A 23,460-nucleotide genomic window follows, 5' to 3' on the forward strand; every position below is an offset into this window, starting at 1 on the left:
TTAACCACATAAAAAATCGTAACACGAAGCTGTCATCAGTGCATGATTTTGAAAGATTCTGAAAGTTTTTAAAGTAAAGTGCACTCATTCTATCTGTTTGTTTTCTTGTAAAGTGCTAAACATTGAACTGTTTTGCGCCATCATCTTTTAATAAATTTAGCAAAAAGACGATTTCCTGAAAGGTCATAGCCTGGGTTTCACTGACTGAACCAGTGTAATTGCGCCCTTTCTGCCATTTATCAGCTGATGAGAAGATAAGCTAATGTGATCCAGTGCCTTTAGATATTGATGCATTTTACTCTATACAAGCTACAGGTGTAAGAGTTTAAAAGACAATTCACTATACAAACAGCAAAAACACAACTTTCAGTTTGACATTCACTTCCAAACCTGAAGTGACTGGTTTTTGTGTGTGTGTGTGTGTGTGTGTGTCTGTTTTTCTTTTATTCAGCTTAGCTAAAGAAACACTTGAAAATATATCTGCCCTTACATTTTTTTACAAGTATTTTTACATTTTTGAAAAAAATTATATTAAAAAAATAGCTTAAAATGTAACTTGACTTTGGCTGCAAACCTCCTCAGTTTTCAAATCAAATTGATGCCATCGTCCATAGATAATATGTGCTTCTTCCTCTTAGCATTGCCAGGCAGATTTTCAGTAACAGAGTCTCACACTTTTTTATGCTCACACCACACATCACATACATATTGTAACCAATGTATGTACCAATGAACGGTGCAACTCCACAGATCAAAGAAAACCTCTGGGGTAAAATACATTTCTATCAATAAAGAAATAGGAAGCTGCAGGACACACATGGACATCCAGCGTGAGGGTAACAACAAGCTTCAAGACTCGGGAACTAGTGACAAAGGTGAGCAATTGATGATGTTACAGGAGGCAGTTTGGGAATGGTTAAGTATAGGGCACAGAGGGCAGGGGACAAGGCAATTTGTCCAAAGTAGAAAAGGTAAGTCACACAGTCTCAAATGTCTCACATCTCAACGTGATTTTCTTTGGCTGGTGCTGTATTCTTTATTGAGCCAGAGATGGTGTATAACCTACAGGAACATGGAAGGAAGAGGAAACACCATAAAAAAAGGATCTTTCACACATTAAACCAGAAAAAAATATAACTGTTTGAAGTATAGCTCATAAAGACATAAAATCTAAATAGGTGGAACTCTCATGACATCATCTATGTTTCATATCGCTCCCTTGTCCTTGTTTGCTCAGTGATCATAATTCATTGCATAATAGACGTTCAACAATCTAATATCTGTGGTGAGTTGAATTCACTATGGACCATGCTTGTTACCATAACATCCTGGTTTATGGTTGGTCCCTGCTCAAATCATCATTGGTTTCAGGGAGCAGGCCACAAACCTAACTGTTCCAGAGACACTTCAGTCCCATTGTGTGACCAGAATTACCAGGTATTTGACATGTGTCTGTCATGTTGTTACACCTGCCCATTTGTACTTTAAATTAAACATACAGACCAAGGATCATATTTCCTCAACCTTGGCATTCATCATTCTTACAACATTAACAACTTCATCAGTTTCACTAATAAGTGCATTGTGACAAGATCATATTGTGCTAATGTTTTACAAAATTCCATGATTTCAGTGAATGCGTTATCTCCTACCACCACTGTAATGACCCTGTAATGAGACCAGTGTCCTTGTTCTAAAAACAGCTGGCCCCATTGGTGTAATATCTGTTTGACTTTGATTTTTATTCATTTAACTATTTTCGATAATGCTTTAAATACAGTATATTCAGGTCGGGTCAGTTTAGCACCTGGACTCTTTTCCTACAGAGCAGTTCTGTTATCAGCCACATTTTCAAAACTGAGCTGATAATTAGCCATATGATACCTCTCAGTCTGCTTGCAGCATTCAAATGATTTTTAATTTTCACTGGTAAGACCACAAGACAGTTTCTCCATTTAATTTCAGTCATTTTAAATGAGTTACGGTCCAGAGAAAGCAACAACATGTCTGGATCATGTTTATACTTGTTATTATTGTAATGTTATTACTCTACATGTGTAGTGAACTCAAGTGTGGATTTAATACAAAACGTAAACCTTTGGGAGGCTCAGCAACATTCCTGTGTGGTAATGTTTGTGTAAGGACCAGATGGGGGATTTCTACACCAAGGAAGAGACAGAGATCATCTAATTTACAACAACCTTTGCCCTATGGAAAGTATTTGGGGAGTTTCTCGTCCCCCAGACCTGCCCCATAAACATATGTGTATGTATTAGTACCAATTAAGTTGAACAAACAAAGAACCCTTTTTTGGGGGACATTGGAGACTCAACAGACTAACTGGACTCACTTCCTTATCTGGACAAAAGTAAATCAAAGGTGACATCTGCTTTGATCCAGCCAGACGAGAGACAGGCGTCTCATGGGACTCTCAAAAATTACTTTACTCCGATTCACTTTCAGTTGAATCGTAAAACTGTATTAAGTGCGCCTTGTATCTTTGTACATTTTCTTTCAGGTTCACAGTGAAATCATGAGCTGTATTTTAAGACCTTTTTCACGATTGGAAAAATAACAAAGAAATCGTTATTTTGGAAAATGACTAACTTGTCTGTGTCGATGTGTTGATCCACTGAAGATGGATCCTATGTAGTTGGTTGATACATTGATTTGGAGAGATCAGCATGGTCGTGGAGATCAGCCCCACTCATGGATAGATAACCCATGAGTGTGGCTGATAAGGGCCTGGTGTGCTTAATTAGTTGACTGGCACTAACCAAGTGGCCTGAGGAGAGGGGGGAGATTGAGGAAAGAAGTTTTTTTGTTTTTTTTTGGCTTCATTAGTATTGGTTATTTTGGTTTGGTAAAGGGGGCTAGGTTTGAATTAAGTATATGTTGGGATAGTGTTTACCGCTAGTATATATTAGTTTTTAAGGGTCACAATTGTAGATGCACTCCTCGGGTTGACACTGGATGGTTGTGGCCATAGTTTTACATACTTGGGGAGTAATGTGGATTTGAAAGAGGGAGGATGAGGAATATATGCATGTTGTAGACTACATAAAAAGAGGTGAATAAAAAATAATAAAATTAGAGCTCTGCCAATATTAGAGAATATTGTTTCTTTGGGTTGTACACCTCAGTGAACTCCGCCATTCTGCATTTCCTAAGATTTTATCCCCTGGTTACACCTTACGGTTGGTGTTAGAAGTGGTATGTGTTGCTGCCGACCTGGGTGTACACCATTCAGATGCCATCGTGGGAGCTAAACATAATCCAATCCAATAAGGTGGGTGGCTCTGTAACAGTGGAGAACCCAAGAGAGGGAACTTCAGAAGGGCTGCCTGGAGTTCAGGGAGGAGCCACCAGAATCAGCGGATATTAACTCCACCTCCGGCATGTTGCAAAGGTGCCTTCAGTTCCAGAGTGACCTAAGTGTCCTGCAGAAGTTGGTTCAGTCTTTTAAACCAGTCAATGTTGTAACAAGGTCACAAAGACGGGTTCAGACATTGAGGGGATGCGGTTGTGAGATATCAGCAAATTTCCCAAGTTCCACCAGAGGTTGAATTGAGTACCTGGTCAGAGTTGCCTTACTTTGAGTCTGATATCCCTACAGAGAACCTGGTTAAAGTAAAAAAGAGTAGGTGCAAGAGGAGACAGGAGAGAATGGCCTGAACTGTAAAAGTGGGGTCACAAGGGTTAACACAGTGTTTCTCAATTCCGGTCCTCATGACCCACTGCCTTGCATGTTTCCGATGTTTCCCTCCTCCACCACACCTGATTCAAATGAGAGGCTCCTTATCAGGCCACTGCAGAGCTTGATGATGAGCTGATGTCCATTGATTTTCAGCAATTACAAGAGCAGGATGAGTTACTGAAGGATGCTTTTAAACAAGCAGTCACTGTTCTGGAGGGTAATGCTGCCCATAACCAGGTGGAAGAGGGTTATATCCTTCGGGAGGGGTTGCTTTATTATAAATCTGCAGAGTATGAAATGGAGAAACTAGTGGTACCTCAAGTTCTGCGGGATCAGGTTCTGAACCTTGGTCATAATATCCCATGAGCGGGGTATCTGGGTTTTAAAAAGACCTAGGACAGAATTGTTAGCCGGTTCGACTGGCCAGGTCTTTATAAAGCAGTGCAGAGTTACTGCCAGTCATGTCACCCCCTACCACCCACTGACTGATGTTCTGGTGGAAAGTTACAACATAACATTGAAGAGCATGTTAAAGAAGGTTGTTGCAATCAATGCAAAAGACTGGGATAGGTGGTTGCCTTATCTGCTTTTTGCATATCTGGAGGTGCCACAAGCATCAACTGGGTTTTCGCCATTTTAACTTTTGTATGGCAGGCAAGTGACATGCCCCTTTAATGCACCCCAGGAGTCCTGGACAGGCTATGGAAAAGGAACAGCAACAAATGTTCTCATGTATGTCCTAAAAATGAGAGAGAGAATAGAGAAGGCAACAAAGTTGGTGAGGAATCGGACTTCCGTTGCGGTGCTACAACAAGATGGACCCATAATAGCGAGCTCCTGCAAGTCGATTTGGACCAAGTACCTCCTATCAATATAAATAGCAAAAGATACCGTTTCAATTTAAGGATGGAAGGAGGGAGAAAGCTAAGGAGTCAGATGATGAATATGAATGTGAGTGATACACATCAAAACTCAGAAGTGGCCGAGTCTACCGAGCACGAGGAAAACGTCAACATCGGAAAAGCAATGCCAGGTGAAGCTAGCACTGATCAGAACGCGCTGCTTCAAGCTCTAGGAATGCTTAATAAAGAGTTAAAAGACTGTAAACAAGGAATGAGACGGGACCTGGACGAATTTAAAAACAACGTCAAGAAAGTTTTGAAAGATGACCTGGCGGAGTTTAAAGGTCTTGCAGGTCTTGCAAAAGTTTTGCAGGAGCTTCAGAGCCAAAATGCTAACTTTAGCTGAGACGTTAGCTGAGACGCAAACCCGAATAGCTGATATGGAGTCGGCCTGTTTGGAGATGAAAGAAACGCTACTGATGGTGGTGAAAGAAAACATGGAGATGTGGGCCAAAGTTGTCGATCTGGAGAGCCGTTCAAGAAGAAATAATATCAGAATTTACGGGGTGCCAGAAGAAAAAGAAGGAAGATCGCTCATTGAGTTTGTTAACGAGTTGTTCAAACGCCACCTGGCCCTGCCGGAGGGACTTGACCTTCGTGTCCAGCAGGCACCCAGAGCATTAATTCCAAAGCCAGCTGCTGCCTCTTCTCTGAGATCAATAATTGTCAAATTTTTTGAGTTTCACGTTGAAGAGTTGGTCCTAAGGAAAGTGTGGCAACAGAAGATTGAGATCAACGGTAAAAGACTTTACTTTGATAACGACTATGCGATAGACATCTTAGAGAGACGCAAGGCATACGGGCCCATCAAAGCAGCTCTTAAGGGGAAGGGGATCCAGTACTAGACACCTTACACGAAGATGCGGGTGCACTGAGACTCCGGACTGGTGATATACTGCACAGCGGAGGAGGCAGCACGGGACCTGAATCGACGCGGAATTGGGGTGAAGGTGATGACCAAAACGCACATCTTAGCGGCTGCGGAGGAGCGACAAAATGCAGAGATACCATGGAAATGCACCAACAATCAGACAGCGCAGCTCAGCGTGGAAGGGAGAGGTTGACGGAGTTCAGGCGAGAAACAGACCAAGGGAACTGCAATGAATGAAAAGATAAAGGCTACATTGACGGGTGAACTCAAACATCATCATTATTTTTTACTTTGAATAATATTTGCTGTAGTACTATAGAGTGTTAGTCTAATACTCACAAATCTGGGCCATATAGGACATAATGACTCATGACTTAACTTTATAGATCAGTATAACCGATAAGAGGGAGTGTTCTGTAGCAAGCACAATTCTAGTATTTGTGGGTTTTTTTCTTACAACTAGGGAGGGCCCCTGCCACAGTGAGGCACTAAACCCTCGTCCCACCAAGAGGGACCACAAGGTATGAATAAATACATCTCCTTTTTGGAAGCCACATTGTTCAATGTTCAAATGTTGTTCTTTGGTTATGTTTTCTAAGTTCAGAGTTGGATCACCACACAAACTTATTTGGAACTACAGAGTATAATACTAAAATGCTGTCCTTGAATATTAATGGTTTAAATAATCCTTATTATTTTCCTACAAGAAACGCACCTGTCTGGTCTCGAAAGTGAGAAACTTAAGAGGTTTGGCTATGCCAACTCATTTTATAGTTCATTCCGCCATGGATGTAAAAGAGGAGTGAGTTGAATGTATCAAAAAAAATTAGTGACAAAGAAGGGAGATTTATTATTGTGAAAGGAAAATTGGAAAACGAAATGGTGACACTGGTTAACGTATATGCTCCACCTAATAGTGCTAGACAATTCTTTAAAACATTATTTGATACCATGATCTTAGAAATGGATGGAGTATTAATATGTGGAGGTGACTTTAATATGGTGATGAAACGTAAGCTGGACACGATAGACAAGAATAAACATACCAACCATGTAACGAGAATGGTCAAGAGAACACTTAAAGAATTTGGGATAGTTTATACATGGAGGGAGTTACATTCTAAAAGAGAGTACACACACTATTCACCCCCTAACAACAGCTATGCTAGAATTGATTACTTCTTTATGAGTAAGAATGACTTATATAGGGTAAAGAAGTGTGAAATTCAAGAAGCAGATGTGTTTGACCACTGTGCGGTCCAACTCGAAGTCAGATTGAAAGTGCAGGAGAAAAATACGTAATGGAGGCTAAATGTGGGAATATCGAATAACAACTCAAGTGTGGAGGAGTTAAAGGAAGACATCATAACCCATGAAAATGAAAATGATAACGGAGAGGTTACCCCTGTTATTTTATGGGACGCTCTTAAAGGAGTTATAAGGGAGAAACTGGTTGTAAAAATGGCAGCAATAAAAAAAACAGCTGTCTATAAAAAAGAAAAGGAGAAACTGTATATAACTGAACAGCAACACAAAACTATACAAGACCCCTCATTGCTCCCAAAAATTAAGGAAATTAGGAATAATATACATAAAATACTAACCACAGAAATTGAAAAGAAGACAATCCTATTTTAAAACAATCCTATTATGAAGGGGGATCAACAGCAACCAAATTACTGGCAAAACGATTAAAAAAACAGCAAGCAGATCAGACAATTCACAAGATAAGGGATACAAATACGAATCAAATAATTCACGACCCCAAAGAGGAATTCAATTTATGAACTACTATAGAGACTTGTACAGCCAGCCTCCCTCTGCTGACTTTGACCAAATGAAAGATTTCCTTGAGAAACTGGACTTACCATCAGTTGGGAAAAAACAGAATGATCATCTGACTTCACCCATCACAAAAGCAGAGATAGAGAAAGCAAAAAATAAACTAAAAACAAACAAATGTATCGGCAGTGACGGTCTACCATCTGAGTGGTATAAAATATTTCATGTACAGGTTATACCTCTTCTCGAAAAATCCTTCAACTATACACTTGAATATGGTGAAATGCCCCCTTCCTGGAAAGAAGCGGTAATATCAGTGATCCCCAAGAAAAGCAACAGTGAGACTTGTTCAGATTATAGACACATATCACTACTCAATGTTGATTATAAATTGTATACTTCAATTATTTCCAAAAGGTATGAATACTTTGTCAGTGACATTATCGATGAAGACCAGACAGGCTTTATTAAGGGACGTCAAGCCCAAGATAATATAAGGAGAACATATTATTAATCATATTTTAAAAAAGGCTTTGATGCAGAAAAGGCTTTTGATAGCGTTAATTGGACTTTTCTATATCAGATACTTGAAAAATTCAGACTTAATGACAAAGCTGTCAGATGTATTAAAACAGTTCACCGAAACCTGACCACAAGGATAAGAATAAACGGCAGTCTGACTGAGAGCATAACTTTAGGACGATCTACTAGACAGGGCTTCTGTTTCTCACCAACCTTGTTTGCAATCTTTATAGAGCCCCTGGCACAAGCAATCAGGCAAAATAGAGATCTTAAAGGAGTAGAGGTTGGGGGAGAGGAACATACCATCTGACTTTTTGCTGATGATGTGGTCTGCTTTTTAGAAGACCCAGACACATGTATTCCCACACTAGTCAACCAACTAGAGATGTTTAGCTTTTGTTCTGGATACAAGCTTAATTTGACCAAAACACAGATTTTAACATTTAATTGCTCCCCATACAAAAATTAAATATCTTGGGGTCACTTTAACACAGAACACTGATGATTTATATGAAGCTAATTACGTCAAACTGGATAAGGAAATTAAGAGTGATTTGGACAGGTGGGCTATCCTTCCATTAGACATTGGTTCACGAATAGAGACCATAAAAATTAGTGTTCTACCTCAACTTCTTTACCTATTTCAGTCACTACCCATTGAGATACCAAAACACCAATTCAGACTGTGGGACAAAATCATTTCAAGGTTTATATGGAGTGGGCACAGACCGAGAGTCAATTGAAAAATTACAGATTGGAAAGGATAGGGGGGGTTTGGCACTGTAATTTGTTGGTGTAACAAAGAAAAGTTGATACAAGGAAGAAAAATTCAAAGTGTTATTTCAGACAGAGAAGAAGTAATGACTGTAATTAAACAGGTGAATACAGTCACTCAGTTTACACTAAAATTATGGTTTAATCTGGTACGAAAATATAAACTAGAGAAAGAGCTTGGATTGCTTCGGTGGATAGCTTATGATGAGGGTTTTATCCCTAGTTCTCTTGACCAAAGATTTAAACAATGGATTCCTAATGGATTAACAGCGATATGTACAGCAATTAAAAACGAGAACTTCATGAGTTTCCAGGAGATTAAACAAAAATGTGATTTAAGTAACGAAGGCCACCTCAGATATTGGCAGATAAGGAACTTTTTCAATAAAAAAGTAAAACACAGTGTTAATCAAGACAAAAACTCAATAATCAGAACCATAACTGAAGTCTACAACTCTAAGAAATTCAGAATAATCTCTACAATTTATGGGCAAATAATGGAGGCAAGAGGGATTACACCGACATATGTAAAACTGAAGTGGCAGCAAGAGCTGGGTGTGAACATAACTGATGCTGAATGGTCACACATTTGGAAAACACAGCAGTCAACGACATCATCGCGTGTTTGGAGATTACATTGCTGGAAAAATTTAATTAGATTTTTCATAACACCCAAAATTAGGAATAAACACACAGCCATGTTGGAGAGGCTGAGAAGATGTAAATGTGAACCATTCACATGTGTTCTGGCTCTGTCCTAAGATGGCAAAATTTTGGGAAGATGTTAATTCAATTATAGGCAGGATTCTGGGTTATGGTGTATCCAAACTCTTGTACATTATTATATTTTGGCATCATTACAGGAAATGTGTTGAAAGATGATAGATACATTTTGAAAATTATGTTAGTAGCCTGTAAAAAGGCAATTACAAGAAAATGGTACAAGACAGACCAACCATCACAGGAAGATTAGATGAAAATTATGGACGAAAGATATGCTGGGTCTGGCCACATTAGGATAGAGATGCCTGGGAGATGGAGTCCAAGACAGATATTTCATGTCAGTCTACTGAAAGAGTGGAAAACCTGGGAATCTTCACTAAGTCAGCAGTTCTTTATTCAAGCTGTGAAAGAGGAGGAGGATGTGGATGGTGAGTTTACACCTACCAGTGGTTCCTCATTTGCACTCTCGCTCTCTTCAGTACCTGACATTTTTTCAGGAGAGGCCAGGGACAACCAATCTGGTGGAACATGACATCCATTTAAAGGACAGCACTCCTATCTGGCAGAGGATGTACAAGATCTCAGAGAGAATGATCCCAGTGCTGAAGGAAGAGATTGAGGTCATGCTGGAGCTGGGTGTGATAGAGCCCCCCACCAGTGAGTGGAGCAACCCAGTTGTGCTGGTAATCAAGAAAGATGGAAGCATCCGTTTCTGTATTGACTTTCGGAAGGTAAATGCTCAATCAATGTTTGACTCTTATCCACTGCCAAGATTGGATGATATAATTGAGCTGGTCGGTCAAGCAAAGTTTATCAGTACACTTGATCTCTGTAAAAATAGTGGCCTGATGGAGCAAAGCATGTGACTGCTTTCAGAACTCCCAGGGATTGTGGCAGTTTACCAAGATGCCCTTTGGACTCCACAGTGCACCAGCCACGTTCCAGAGCCTAATGGACATGGTCTTGATGGGTATGGATTCATTTTCTGCCGCTTACCTTGATGATGTTATCATTTACAGCAACATTAAAGCAGGAACATCTCATCCATCTGAAGGAGGTCCTAAAGAGGATCCAGCTGGCTAGTTTGACAATAAACCCCAAGAAATGTGCATTGGTGAAGCATGAGCTTCAATATCTGGGCCACATCCTAGGGAGTGGCATAATTAAGCCAGTGAAAGACAAAATGGAAGCTGTCAGAGCTAGTGAGCGGCCAACGACCAGGAGGCAGGTCAAGTCTTTCTTGGGCTTAGTTGGATGGTACTGGGTGTACATCAAGAACTTCTCTGCCCATGCTGCATCGCTTTCTGATCTCACCAGTACTGCAAAGACGAAGATTGTCTGAGGAGAGGAACAGGAGGAAACTTTCCAGGATTTGAAGGCTGCTCTGTGCCAGGAGCTACTACTACAGAGTCCAAACTTCAGTTTGCCCTTTACAGTCCAGACAGATGCATCCCACAGGGGGATTGGCAGGGTGCTACTGCAGGGAGAAGGACAGGACAGGAAGCCGGTGACTAACGTCAGTCGGAAGCTCTTCCCGCGGGAGACCAGATACTCAACTGTTGAGCTTGAATGCCTCGCCATGAAATGGACAATTGACTCTTTTAAGTACTATCTGCTGGGACGTGAGTTTACTCTTGAAACCGACCAGAGAGCTCTCAAATGGCTGGGGTGAATTAAAGATACCAACAGCCAAATCACAAGATGGTTCCTGTCTCTTCAAACTTATCGGTTCTGCATTCAACATGTGCCGGGGAAGCAAAACACGGTGGCTCAGCCTGTCCCACCAGGAAAACCTGGAGCCTTCCGAAGGGGAGGGAAATGTGAGGGAGATGTCGATACCCCCTCCTCACTAAGCAGGTTAGACTTACTCAAGTTATATTCAAACCCGGTTGCCATTTATTTGTTTCACTGGGTTTTTTGGTCGATGTGTTGATCCACTGAAGATGGATCCTATGTAGTTGGTTAATACATTGAGTTTATTTTTAGTACCGTATTTTCCGCAACATAAGGCACACCTAAAAGCCTTAAATTTTCACAAAAACCGACCATGCGCCATATAATCCGGTGCGCCTTATGTGTGCACTGGATTCCAAAATCTGTCACGGATACTGCCATTTTGAACTTAACGCGGGGAGCCCCAAGCATTCATCGGTGTATTAAGCCCCCTCCGCATCATTCACCGCCACGTTCACTTTTGCTGCGCCTCTTTGCCCTCGTACACTGGAAATGGCAACTAGCTACTTCCGTCGCTCGCTTTGCGTTAGGTGTGAATCCACGGTTAGGCGGATCCCAGCCATTCACTCTGAATGGGGCGCAGATTGTATCGAGCTCGTACTTAGCGATTGAATCATCATTAATTGTCATCATTAATGCTTTTGCCCATGTCCCAGTGAGTGCCTGTTCTTCAGTCTGAGATGGGTGATGCAGACCGATGTACAGTTTATTAAGTTTATAAGTGTAAAAATTACCGACAATGTTGTCCTTGACTGTGGGACCAATTCCCGCTGACACAGGGAGGTAATACATACACTACGTGTGCTGGCAGCGATAAACCAATCAGAGAACATTACGCAATACATACGCCTAATAATCAGGTGCACCTTATGTATGGGTTAAGTACAGAAATGGACCCCATAACTGAGGGTGTGATTTATAATCAGGTGAGCCTTATAGTGCGGAAAATACAGTATATGTTTTGGTTTGCTTCTAATCTCTCTCTCTCTCGCTCTCTCTCTCTCTCTCTGAGGTGATTTACAGATCAGAACGGTCGTGGAGGCCCGCCCATGAGTGTGGCTGATAAGGGCCTGGTGTGCTTAATTAGTTGACTGGCACTAACCAAGTGGCCTGAGGAGTGGGGGGAGATTGAGGAAAGAAGTTTTTTTTTTTTTTTTTTTGCTTCATTAGTATTGGTGATTTTGGTTTGGTAAAGGGGGGTAGGTTTAAAGGGGGTAGTGTTTACCGCTAGTATATATTAGTTTTTAAGGGTCACAATTGTAGATGCACTCCTCGGGTTGACACTGGATGGTTGTGGCCATAGTTTTATATACTTGGGGAGTAATGTGGATTTGAAAGAGGAAGGATGAGGAATATATGCATGTTGGAGACTATATAAAAAGAGGTGAATAAAAAATAATAAAATTAGAGCTCTGCCAATATTGGAGAATATTGTTTCTTTGGGTTGTACACCTCAGTGAACTCCGCCATTCTGCATTTCCTAAGATTTTATCCCCTGGTTAAACCTTACAGTTGGTGTTAGAAGTGGTATGTGTTGCTGCCGACCTGGGTGTACACCATTCAGATGCCATCGTGGGATCTAAACATAATCCATATGGGGGGGGGGGGGGGGGTTTCTTATGTTTTCTTTCTCGTGTTTTCAGGTTCTTGTCATGTTTCTCCCCTGTCACGTTAGTCTCACTCATGTCACCTGTTTCATTGTCATAAGCTGCATGTCATTCACTAATCACTCCCTCCACAGCATTTAGTCTCCTGGTTTCCTTTTCATTCATTGCAGAATCCTCACTAACCCTTCATGCCACAGTCACTGGTTATGCCTCATAGTCTTGTTCCTTTGTGTATTCATAGTCACTGTTATTCATAGTCTTGTTCAAGTATTTATTCATAGTCTTGTTTTGTTTCGCTAACGCTTGTTTCATTAGTTTTGCCACAGTTTAGTATTTTGATAATCCGGCTCATGTTTTTGCCTTGCTCCCTGTTTTGTTGGAATAAACATTTTTGAATCTGAAAGAACTGCATCTGGGTCCTACCTCCTCCACCGATCCTGACAGTACACCTCAGTGAATGCTGCCATTCTGCATTTCCTAAGGTTTTAACCCCTGGTTAAACCTTACAAGTATGAAAAGCTGTCAAGGAAGCTTACAGACTACAGGAACCACCAGCGATTTGACTTGGGTTTACATAGCTGGCGGCACATGACTGCAACATAAGAATTTAAACATTGCCTATACATGCATAAACACAACACTACTGAAGAATTGTTTTACCTTGACTTTCTAAAATGCTTTCGTTTCTTCATGACTTTACGGCAGCAGGATGAGCATGAGTTTTTCAGGTCCACAAGCTGGTAGATGATGGGGTTGTACATTGCTGAGGACTTGGCCAGCAAAGTTGGAATGACAGACACAGGGATGGGGACCGAGTCTGGCTCGCCAAACGCCGACACCACCGAGACCACTGCATAAGGAATCCAGGCTATCAAGAAGCCTGAACAGATCAGCATTGCAACCTGGAAGGCAATACAAAACATTATTCAGGTCACAGATTTCTGAATGAGCAGTGCTAAATTTAGCTTCGTAGGGTTAGTTATTTCTTTAGTAATTTCACTTCACTCTGCTTTTTTTAATGTTTAACTCACCTTTGTAAGTTTGATCTCAAGATTGTGGTTGTTTTTAATTCGGGCATCGTAGTGTGAAATCTCCTTAGAAGAGGACTTGACCTTGAAGATGATCATTACATAGGAAAAGAAAATTATGCCAGCAGGAAGGACAAGACAGAAGAACAGGATGGCCATGACAAAGCTCTGGCCTGACACAGAGGCTTGTGCGAGCCACCAGTCCAGAGTGCAGGAGGTCCCAAAAGGCTCCGGAGCATAGCTTCCCCAGCCGACCAGGGGCATCGTAGCCCAGAAGGCTGCATACACCCATACAAAGGCCAGGCATATGAAGGTGTGGTGGCGTTTCAGCCATGGGCCTATTATGGAGGAAAAGTAACATTGTGTATCAAGGACTAATCGCTAGAGAGATAATAAAAAAACACATTTAAAAACTTTAACTCTATCCAAACTCTCAAACTCCAATTTTTTGGTGTTCACCTCAACTTCAGTATATATCTCACACAAATCTTGACAGCAAACCATTTAATCACAATATCTAAAAAGAAGCTGTTCCCTTTGTCATCCCCTTACTGAGTAACAGTGTTTTCCATTTAAAACACCATGCCTGCCTTAAACAGATGCAATTTGTTTTCTTCAAATCAAGTAGTGTCAATAAAAAAAAGAAAAAGGCAATTAACCTTAGAAAGATGTTGTTTGTGTACCGTCTTTTTGCTGCATTCTAGCTAATTGCTGTGGTTAGAGTTAAGGTGAGCTAATTTTGTGATTCTCAGGTCAAACTAAAATTTAACTACTATTCCACACAAAATAGTTAGTGGAAAAAGTAAGAAACTGCCATTTATATTGCAAAAATAACATTGTTTTCTTTCGTATTGATTGTTAGATGTCGGTAATTAAAGAAAATAAGTGCTGAAGTTCTGACATTACTGAGTTCTGTCAGACTTTGCAATCACCACAACTAAAAGTAGGAGGAAAGACAGCTAACTTCAATCTATATATTTTTTATGTTGCTCAATGATTAACATATTTTGCAGGAGCTTTATATTGGCCTGCTTTACATTCAGCAGATGTTGAAAAAAGAGGTAAAAATCCCTTGGGTTCAATGCCAAAGTTAGTAAGCTAAGCATACTAGCCTAACTTTCTCACTTTCACTTAATATAAAGTCATAGCTTTTGATCCTCATAGTATACAGGTCTGCATTCTTTTTATCAGAAAGCCCTCATACAGCACACATTACATCAGGAGAGTAATCTAATACAGGTACAGCTTCACATTAGAAGTTACATGCAAAATGATTCCATAAAGCCCCAACAGTCTGTGTGATAATATGTATCTGTGGAAGTGTATTTGGAATTTAAATGTATAGGAAATTTTGTGGAGGAAGTTTCTGACGCACCATATCGGAGATGACAGATCTTGAGATACCGGTCCAGGCTCACCACTGTCATTGTGGTGAGGCTCCCGCAGCCAAAGAAGAAGCCTGCCCAGCCATAGAATCGACAGCCCTCCCAGCCAAACAACCAGCGGTGGGAGAAACTAGATACAACAAAAAATGGCTTCCCTGTCACTGGAAAGAGTGACACAGAAATAAGAAGAGAAAGATGAGGAGGATAAAACAGAAGACATGAAATGGAAAGAAAGATGAGGGTGGAAATTAAAAGAAAGAAAAAAGAAATGAGGAAAACAAAGATTAAGAGGGAAAAAAGTAAAGTGTTAGTGGGGTTGGAGAGATGAAGGGGTATCTTGTCATCCATATCTAAAAATATTTCAAAAGGTTTGTTGGGCTTTTTCATGGAAAATTGATTTCCATTAATTATCTACAAGTCACTTTTGTTATCATATCACAAATTACTCCACTCAAAATAATAGTTATTCTGGCCAACCTATACATATAGAATATTGCTGTGTTAGTTTAAGTGTTGTTCAATATACAATTCCAGCCCATAGTTGAAGTTAGAATCACAATGCCAATATTATGCTGTACTTGACATTTTTCTCATAGACCATGAAGAGCTCTTCAGTTTCTGGAAAGTTAGTGGTTCACTGTCCTTTAAACAAAAATGTTATTTTTTAATCAGATAGAGTTGATTTTCTCATCTTGGATCCAGTTCTCTGGCAGCAGAACATGTAGATGCAACAACCTACAATGCTAATCACTCTTTAAGGTCTCTTTCCCTCTCTGGTGTAAGGCAAGCAATGTTAGATAATGATATTTTCACTGCTGGTTACTTAAAAAGAGAGAGCTCCCCCATGAGCTGTCACCTTACCATGGTGGGGGGGGTTGCGTGCCCCAATGAGTCTGGGAGCTATGTTGCCTGGGGCTTTAAGCCCCTGGTAGGGTCAACCAAGGCAAATAGATCCTAGAGGAGGGACCAGACAAAGAACAGCTCATGGGGATAGGGCCTGGCAGCGAGCCCCTGGTGGCCAGGCTTTCGGGTGGGGGGACGGATCCTGACTGTTGTTTGTGCTTATGCACCAAACAGCAGTTCACCCTTTTTAGAGTCCCTGGAGGAGGCACTGGAGTATGCTCTTGCAGGAGACTCCCTCGTTCTGCAGGGGGACTTCAATGCTCACATAGGCAATGACAGCGAGACCTGGAAGGGCGTGATTGGGAGGAACAGCCCCCCCGATCTGAATCAGAGTGGTGTTCTGTTGTTGGACTTCTGTGCTCGTCATAGACTGTCCATAACGAAACATGTTCAGGCATAAAGGTGTCCATATGTGAACTTGGCACCAGGACACCCCAGACCGTATTTCTTTGATCGACTTTGTGGTTTTATCGTCGGACTTGCGGCCGTATGTCCTTGACACTTGGGTGAAGAGAGGGATGGAGCTGTCAACTGATAACCACCTGGTGGTGAGTTGGCTCCGCAGGTGGGTGAGCATGCCGATCATACCTGGTAAGCCCAAACGAATTGTGAGGGTCTGATGGGAATGTCTGGCAGAATCCCCTGTCATAAGAAGCTTTAACTCCCACTTCCAACAGAGCTTCAACCGTGTTCCAGGGAAGGTGGGGGACATTGAGTCCGAATGGGCCATGTTCTATGCCTCCGTTATTGAGGTGGCTGACCGGAGCTGTGGCTGTAAGGTGGTCAGTGCCTGTCGAGGTGGCAACCCCCAAACCCTGCTGGGAAGCTGTCAAGCTGAAGAAGGAGTCCTATCGGATCTTTTTGGCCAGCTGATGGATACCGACAGGCCAAGTGGAGTGCAGCCTCGGCGGTTGCTAAGGCAAAAACTCGGGCTTGGAAGAACTTTGGTGAGGCCATGGAGAACCACTTTCGGATGGCCTCGAAGAGATTCTGGTCCACCATCCGGCAGCTCAGGGGGGGAAGCGGTGCACCGTCAACACCATGTATGGTATAGATGGGGTTCTGCTGACCTCAACTAGGGACGTTGTGAGTCTGTTGGGGGAATACTTCAAGAACCTCCTCAATCCTACTGAAACGCATTCCGATGAGGAAGCAGAGTCGGAGAACTCGGATGTGGGGCCTCCCATTTCTGAGGCTGAGGTTGCCAAGGTGGTCAAAAAACTCCTCGGCTGCAAGGCCCCAGGGGTGAATGAGGTCTGTCCGGAGTTCCTCAAGGCTCTGGATGTTGTAGGGCTGTCTTGGTTGACACGCCTCTGCAAAATTCTCATCGCGTGGACATTGGGGACAGTGCCGCTGGACTGGCAGACCGGGGTGGTGGTTCCCTCTTTAAAAAGGGGAACCGGGGGAGTGTTCCAACTACAAGGGGATCACACTCCTCAGCCTCCCTGGTAAAGTCTATTAGGAGAGGAGGTTCCGTCGGATAATCAAATCTCGAATTCAGGAAGTGCAGACTGGTTTTCGTCCCAGCCGTCAAACAATGGACCAGCTCTACACCCTCAGCAGGGTCCTGGAGGGTGCATGGGAGTTCGCCCAATCGGTCTACATGTGTTTTGTGGACATGGAGAAGGCGTTCGAATGTGTCCCTCAGGGAGTCCTGTGGGGGGTGTTCCGGGAGTATGGAGTGCAGGAATCCTTGATAGGGGCTGTTCGGCCTCTGTATGACCAGTGTCAGAGTTTGGTCCACATTACCGGCAGTAAGTCGTAAGACGTTTTTGCGGTGAGGGTTGAACTCGGTCAGGACTGCCCTTTGTCACCGATTCTGTTCATAATTTTTATGGGCAGAATCTGGCGACCTCAGAATTGGGTCTCTGCTTTTTGCGGATGATATGGTTCTGCTAGTGTAGTCGTGCCGTGACCTTCAGCTCTCAATGGAGCGGTTCGCAGCCGAGTGTGAAGCAGCTACTGTGTAATAGCCTGGATGGTCTTTCTCGTCCTTGGCATGTAGAAACAGATATACATTTTTTAGGGCCCGAGCAGTGAACTGTATAGTTCCTGAAGGCATTATTATTATTATTATTATTATTATTATTATCGTTTGCGAAACCTGCTCCAAACCATTCCAACTTTGTCAGGGACGCCAATCGTGGGGAGAAAAGGTGCAATTTGGCGTTCGCAAACATTGACGTCACAAAATGGCACTGTAGCGCCACCTACAACAATGCAATAATGCCAAACGAATGGGGTCATTTTGCCGTACCCTGACGAAACTCGGTACACGCCTTCGCCATGCCCAAACACACAAAAAAGCCCATGGACGCCATGGTGCCAGGTCCACAGGAAGTCTGCCATTTTGAGTGGAATATGCATTTTGGCGCCATTTTTGCCCGTTTCCACACCTCACACTTGGTCAAACTCCTCCTACACATTTCATGTTACATGCTTCAAACTTGGCCAGGTTACTCTCAAGCCATGGGGGATAAAAAATCTTGCAAAGCTCATAACTTACATAACTCGCTCATAACTTTTGCAGATATATACTTGCAGATATACTTTTTTCTGATCTTCACCAAACCAATGCAGTTCTGATCTTCAGACTCTGCCCTGACTGCATACAAATGCGCATACTGACACTCAGCTATAGCACCACCTGCTGGTGGTTGGAAACGTCACTGTTTCCACACCAACACCTCGCATATGATCCAACTTGTCCTACAAACTTGGCCAGTTTGCTCTTAGGCCATGGGGGATAAAAAATCTTTCAAAGATTTCTAATACCTTAAAGGGTGTGGCTGTGGCAACGCCTCAAAGTTTGATGACTCGCCACTGCTTGCCACAAAACGCAAAGTCACTTATAACTTCTGCATGCACTGTCTGATCCTGACCAAATGTCATAGGGTGAACGATGGACACGGCCTCAACGCGTACATATGGCCATAGTGACATCTGTCACAGTGCCACCTACTGGTTTCAAACATCGCTGAAAATTCACTAAACTCGCCAGAGATGACAGGCCTGGTCACGTAAGCGCATTTCTGGAGTTTCCAACACCTACCCCGACGTGTGCAGGGGTGCGAAGGGCCGGTCAGTACTCTTTGCAGCCCTAGTTTTTCCTTGTACTCAGATTTACTCAAAACTAAATCTAATTTTCCCACATGTATGCCTTGACGAGGTCGCCTTAAAGACAAAATAACAGACAACAAAAAAAAAGTTGACTGCAACTATAACAGACAGGAGCTGTAAAAGCTTAAGGCACACGCTGTTGAGATGAAAAACAGTTCACCTGACTAAATGAAATGTAACAGATAGAAACATCCCTCTCTATGTCTTGTTGAACTGATGATAAAATAATCAATGAATCCATGCAAACAGTTCCAAGAGCAAAAAGCTATTTACAAACAGATCACCGGAAAACCAAGTGCCCAACTGGACTTACCAAATGACTACTTGTGCGCTAACCTCTGCTCACCTACAATCCCTTCACCAATCAACTTAACAACAAAGACAGCAGGGAAATTGAGGATGGAATCATGGAGGTATAACCATGTTCAACATTCCTGGAGAGAACTCTTAGTTTAGAATTTAGAATACTTTAGAATGAAAGTGTAAATGTTATCACTGTTTATTGATGACTGATTGATTGATTTTATAGTAGGAATACCCTTCACATGCAACTACGCTTAATGAATTCAGGACCAAGCTCAAGTTTATTTCTCACAACATAGTACCTCCATAACTGTGGTGTTGTGTATCGGATGTGGGCTCTATTCCTGGAGAGTTGGACAGGGCAAGAGCCATGTCGTGTGCCAAACCATCTCTGCAGTCTCTCGGGCGAGACTAGAGAGATGATGAGCCAAAGGTTTTCTTGGAATCACTGAAAACCCAGCGGGTAATTTGTAGACACACACACATGATCGCTCACATGTTCAGAGGCTTAACAGCGTTTACAGTACATACACTTGTTCACAGCGATACCCTCCAGCTGTACAAACAAGGGAAGTGTTTTGTTTACTCTATGGCTTATGTTGTCTGTTGCTGTTAGTGTTAAAAGCCTCACAATGCTTGTTGAAATTATTAGGATATATATAGAGAAAATTAAATATACAGAAATTTATCATCCAGGTTGTGACTATATCACTCCAAATAATGGCTGGTGGCAAAACAATGAGCAGTTTGGTGGCTGGTCCAATTTTTCACTGGAGATGAGTATACTGGCTACACAAAAAAATAAAAATAAACACTTTACATACACCCACATCAAATTTCTCTGAAATTAAACCATCAGCTGACCAACACAGTTGGTCTCATGACGGTCTAACCCCAGCTCACATACCCTATTAGTGGGTGAACAGTCCAACACTTGGTGAATTCTGCTTCAAAATGATAGGATAAGCCATCATTCAAAGGATCAAAAAAGTACAGTCAGTCAGTTCTTGTAAAAAAAAATTTAACCGTAATTACCACAGTGGCTTTCTAAACAATTTACTTTGGACCAATGAATAACCTCATAATATTTAGTATTAAAGTGCAAAATCTCATTTCATAATGCAGAATATTCATAATGTTAATGTATCAGGTCTCTTATCATCCAGAGTCTGTTCCGGATTGTTCTGTGCTTTTCCACACAAAATAAGCTTGCAGGCAACAGCATAATGTATGTAGATGACTACTACTTTTAGCTATTATTTGTTTTGTTATTTTCATGATTTTGAAAATTTCACAGTATATTCACAAAGCCCACAAAAGGGCTTAATGAAAGAAAAAGTCAGCTTAGGAGGATTAGTGAGGATTAAACAAATGAGTGTAGTGGTTACTGTTATGAAGGGCATAAAATATGTACTTGCACTTTTTTAAATATCAGCAAATGAATTACTAAAAATGTATTTCTTAACTTCTTATCAAACTCAGATATAGGTATATCTGTCAAAAAGGAACCCCTTTTTGAATTTGAAGATTTTACTTGTCAAGACATAAAAAAATAATCTGGTGCATAAATAGTCATGAGACAAACACAACCTCAGAGGAACAGCAACACATCATATAATACTCCACCCAAAGTAGCACACAGGCAGTTCTAATCAAATACACTTAAAAGTGTGAGTAGAAGTTTATCGATCTGGTGTTAGGAGGGAAGTCATCAGCAATGATCTGAGAAAGAAAATTGTTGTTGTGGTTATCCAAACAACTTAAAGCCCATAATTCTACAGTTAGAAAGATTAATTACAAGTGGAAAACATGCTCAAATTAGTGTGCATGTTAACCCCAAGCTCACACAGTGGAAAGCTTGAAGAAATAACAAAAAAAAGCGCTACACTTCAGACTTTACAGGCTGCTGTTAAAGTTTATAATAGTAGGAAAACACTGAATAAGTATGACTTATTGGATGGGTCATTTAGTCAGCCATGAATTCATCAGTGTACCAAAGTATTCGGAAGTAATATGTGAGGCCATCTGTTGGCCCCTGCTGGGTGATGAAATAGAAAAATGATCCCAAGAACACAAACAAATCTACAACAGAATTGCTGAAAGTTCATACCTAAGCCAGATTAAAAAGCTTTGTGGTGACTTGAACAGAGCTGTACTGAAATGAATGCTCATATACCTCAATGACAATCACAAGATAAGCTTGAGGAAGACCAACTGGCACTATTGTTTGAAGTGAGAAAGTGGGAAAGACATTTGCTTACAGGTGTCATGAGGTGATTGAAGACGGGCCTTTTATTGCAGAGTTCAAAAGACGGTGGCCAGCTCTTTTCTTTGAGCACGAGGTCAGTTATAACAAAATTTCTATATCTTCTTAAATGTCTGTCCATTCATCCACACACTACTTGATCATGGGATATCCAAACATAATTTTCATCTTAGGAAGTTAAAATAACATTTCATTGGTCCAGTAATTTGACTCTAGTATTGACCGGTATCATGTTGCTTTTCATGTTGTTTTTATACCTTTTTGTTAAAAGAGTGTGTAGGTCGAAGCAGAGTTTGCTCACAGGTTCCATCCAGGAACTTCTTCTGTTTAACATCTACATGCTCCCACTGGCACAAATTATAAAAAAAAACAACCAAATAAACTACCATAGCTATGCAGATGACACACAGATATATATTACAATGTCACCAGGAGACCGAGGGCCTGTACAGGCCCTTGGTAAATGCATTGAGGAGATTAATGACTGGATGTGCCACAACTTCCTCCAGCTAAACAAAAACAAAACTGAGGTAATTGTCTTTGGAGCCAAAGATAAATGATTGAAAGTCACCACAGAGCTTCAATCTATAAATCTAAAAACTACCAACCAGGCCAGAAATCTGGGTGTAGTGATGGACTCAGACCTAAATTTGGACAAACACATTAAGGCAATAACAAAGTCAGCCTACTATCACCTTAAGAATATATCAAGGCTAAAAGATCTGATGTCTCAGCAGGACCTGGAAAAACTAGTCCATGCATTCATCTTTAGTAGGCTTGATTATCGTAACAGCATCTTTACAGGTCTACCAAAAAGTCAGTTACACAACTGCAGCTCATCCAGAACTCAGCTGCTCGAGCCCTCACTAAGACCAAAAAAGTGGAGCACATCAGTCCAGCTCTGAAGTCTTTACATACTGTCCATCAGAGGATATACTTTAAAGTTCTAATGCTGGTCTATAAAGCTCTGAATGGTCAAAGACCAAAATACATCAGTGACCTCCTGACCCAAAATGAACCTTCCAGACCCCTCAGGTCATCTGGATCCGTTTTTTTTTATCAGTTCCCAGAGTCAGAACCAGACATGGAGAAGCTGCATTCAGCTTCTATGCTCCACATGTCTGGAACAAACTCCCAGAAAGCCTCAGATCAGCTGAAACACTCACTGTATTTAAGTTCAGGTTGAAGGCACATTTATTTTCAGCTGCATTTGAATAAGCTTGAGTTTCAAAACGGAATCATATTTTAACTATTGATTTTATCTTTCATATATATATTTTTTTCTGATTTGATCTATTGTTCTTATTTCTTTCTTTTGTTTAAATTTTAAATCATGCTTTTTATTTCTTCTGTTTTAATGTCTCTGTAAAGCACTTTGAATCACCTTGTCGTTGAATTGTGCTATACAAATAAACTTGCCTTGCCTTGCATCACCACTATCCCACTTAGATCAAAATTCATGCAAAAGCTGGATCATCACACTACACAGCTGATGACAATCTTCAAGAGGAAGGGTGGAGCAGCAGGACGTAAAATAAGAAACATCATGGCAAATTTGGATAAGGTAGTTTTTACTTTATTTATTTTTGATAATAAAGATAAACCATTCCGTCACCATGGGGCTGAAAACTGTCCATCAGTGTATCGGTGCATACCTTACTCCACACAGTTAAAATAGGCATAGTAGCCCGACTAGTTGGACTGGTTGAACAGTGATGATCTATAGTGGTAATTGCTGCACAAGTGCAATAACAATATAACCTTTTACACCTTTCCCATATTCTCTGCTGTTGAATGATACCATTGAAACAAGAAGGGCCTGTGTACTGAAAGGACTAATGGT

General features: G+C 41.3%; 1 protein-coding gene across 1 annotated transcript in view; it reads right to left on the reverse strand.

Annotated features, from left to right (window-relative positions):
• Nucleotides 1-732: 732 nt before the first annotated feature.
• Nucleotides 733-23,460, reverse strand: part of opn5 (opsin 5) — a 53,846-nt gene continuing 31,118 nt past the window's right edge. The window contains exons 3-6 of the mRNA XM_072362745.1: nucleotides 15,016-15,186; nucleotides 13,644-13,978; nucleotides 13,273-13,514; nucleotides 733-1,062 (exon numbers count right to left, since the gene is read on the reverse strand). Coding sequence (XP_072218846.1) covers nucleotides 996-1,062; nucleotides 13,273-13,514; nucleotides 13,644-13,978; nucleotides 15,016-15,186 — 815 coding nt within the window. The 3' untranslated portion in view covers nucleotides 733-995. The remainder of the gene's footprint in view (nucleotides 1,063-13,272; nucleotides 13,515-13,643; nucleotides 13,979-15,015; nucleotides 15,187-23,460) is intronic.

Source organism: Leuresthes tenuis, unplaced genomic scaffold, assembly GCF_036924035.1.
Source record: "Leuresthes tenuis unplaced genomic scaffold, fLeuTen1.0.hap1 SCAF_13, whole genome shotgun sequence".
Lineage (NCBI taxonomy): Eukaryota > Metazoa > Chordata > Actinopteri > Atheriniformes > Atherinopsidae > Leuresthes > Leuresthes tenuis.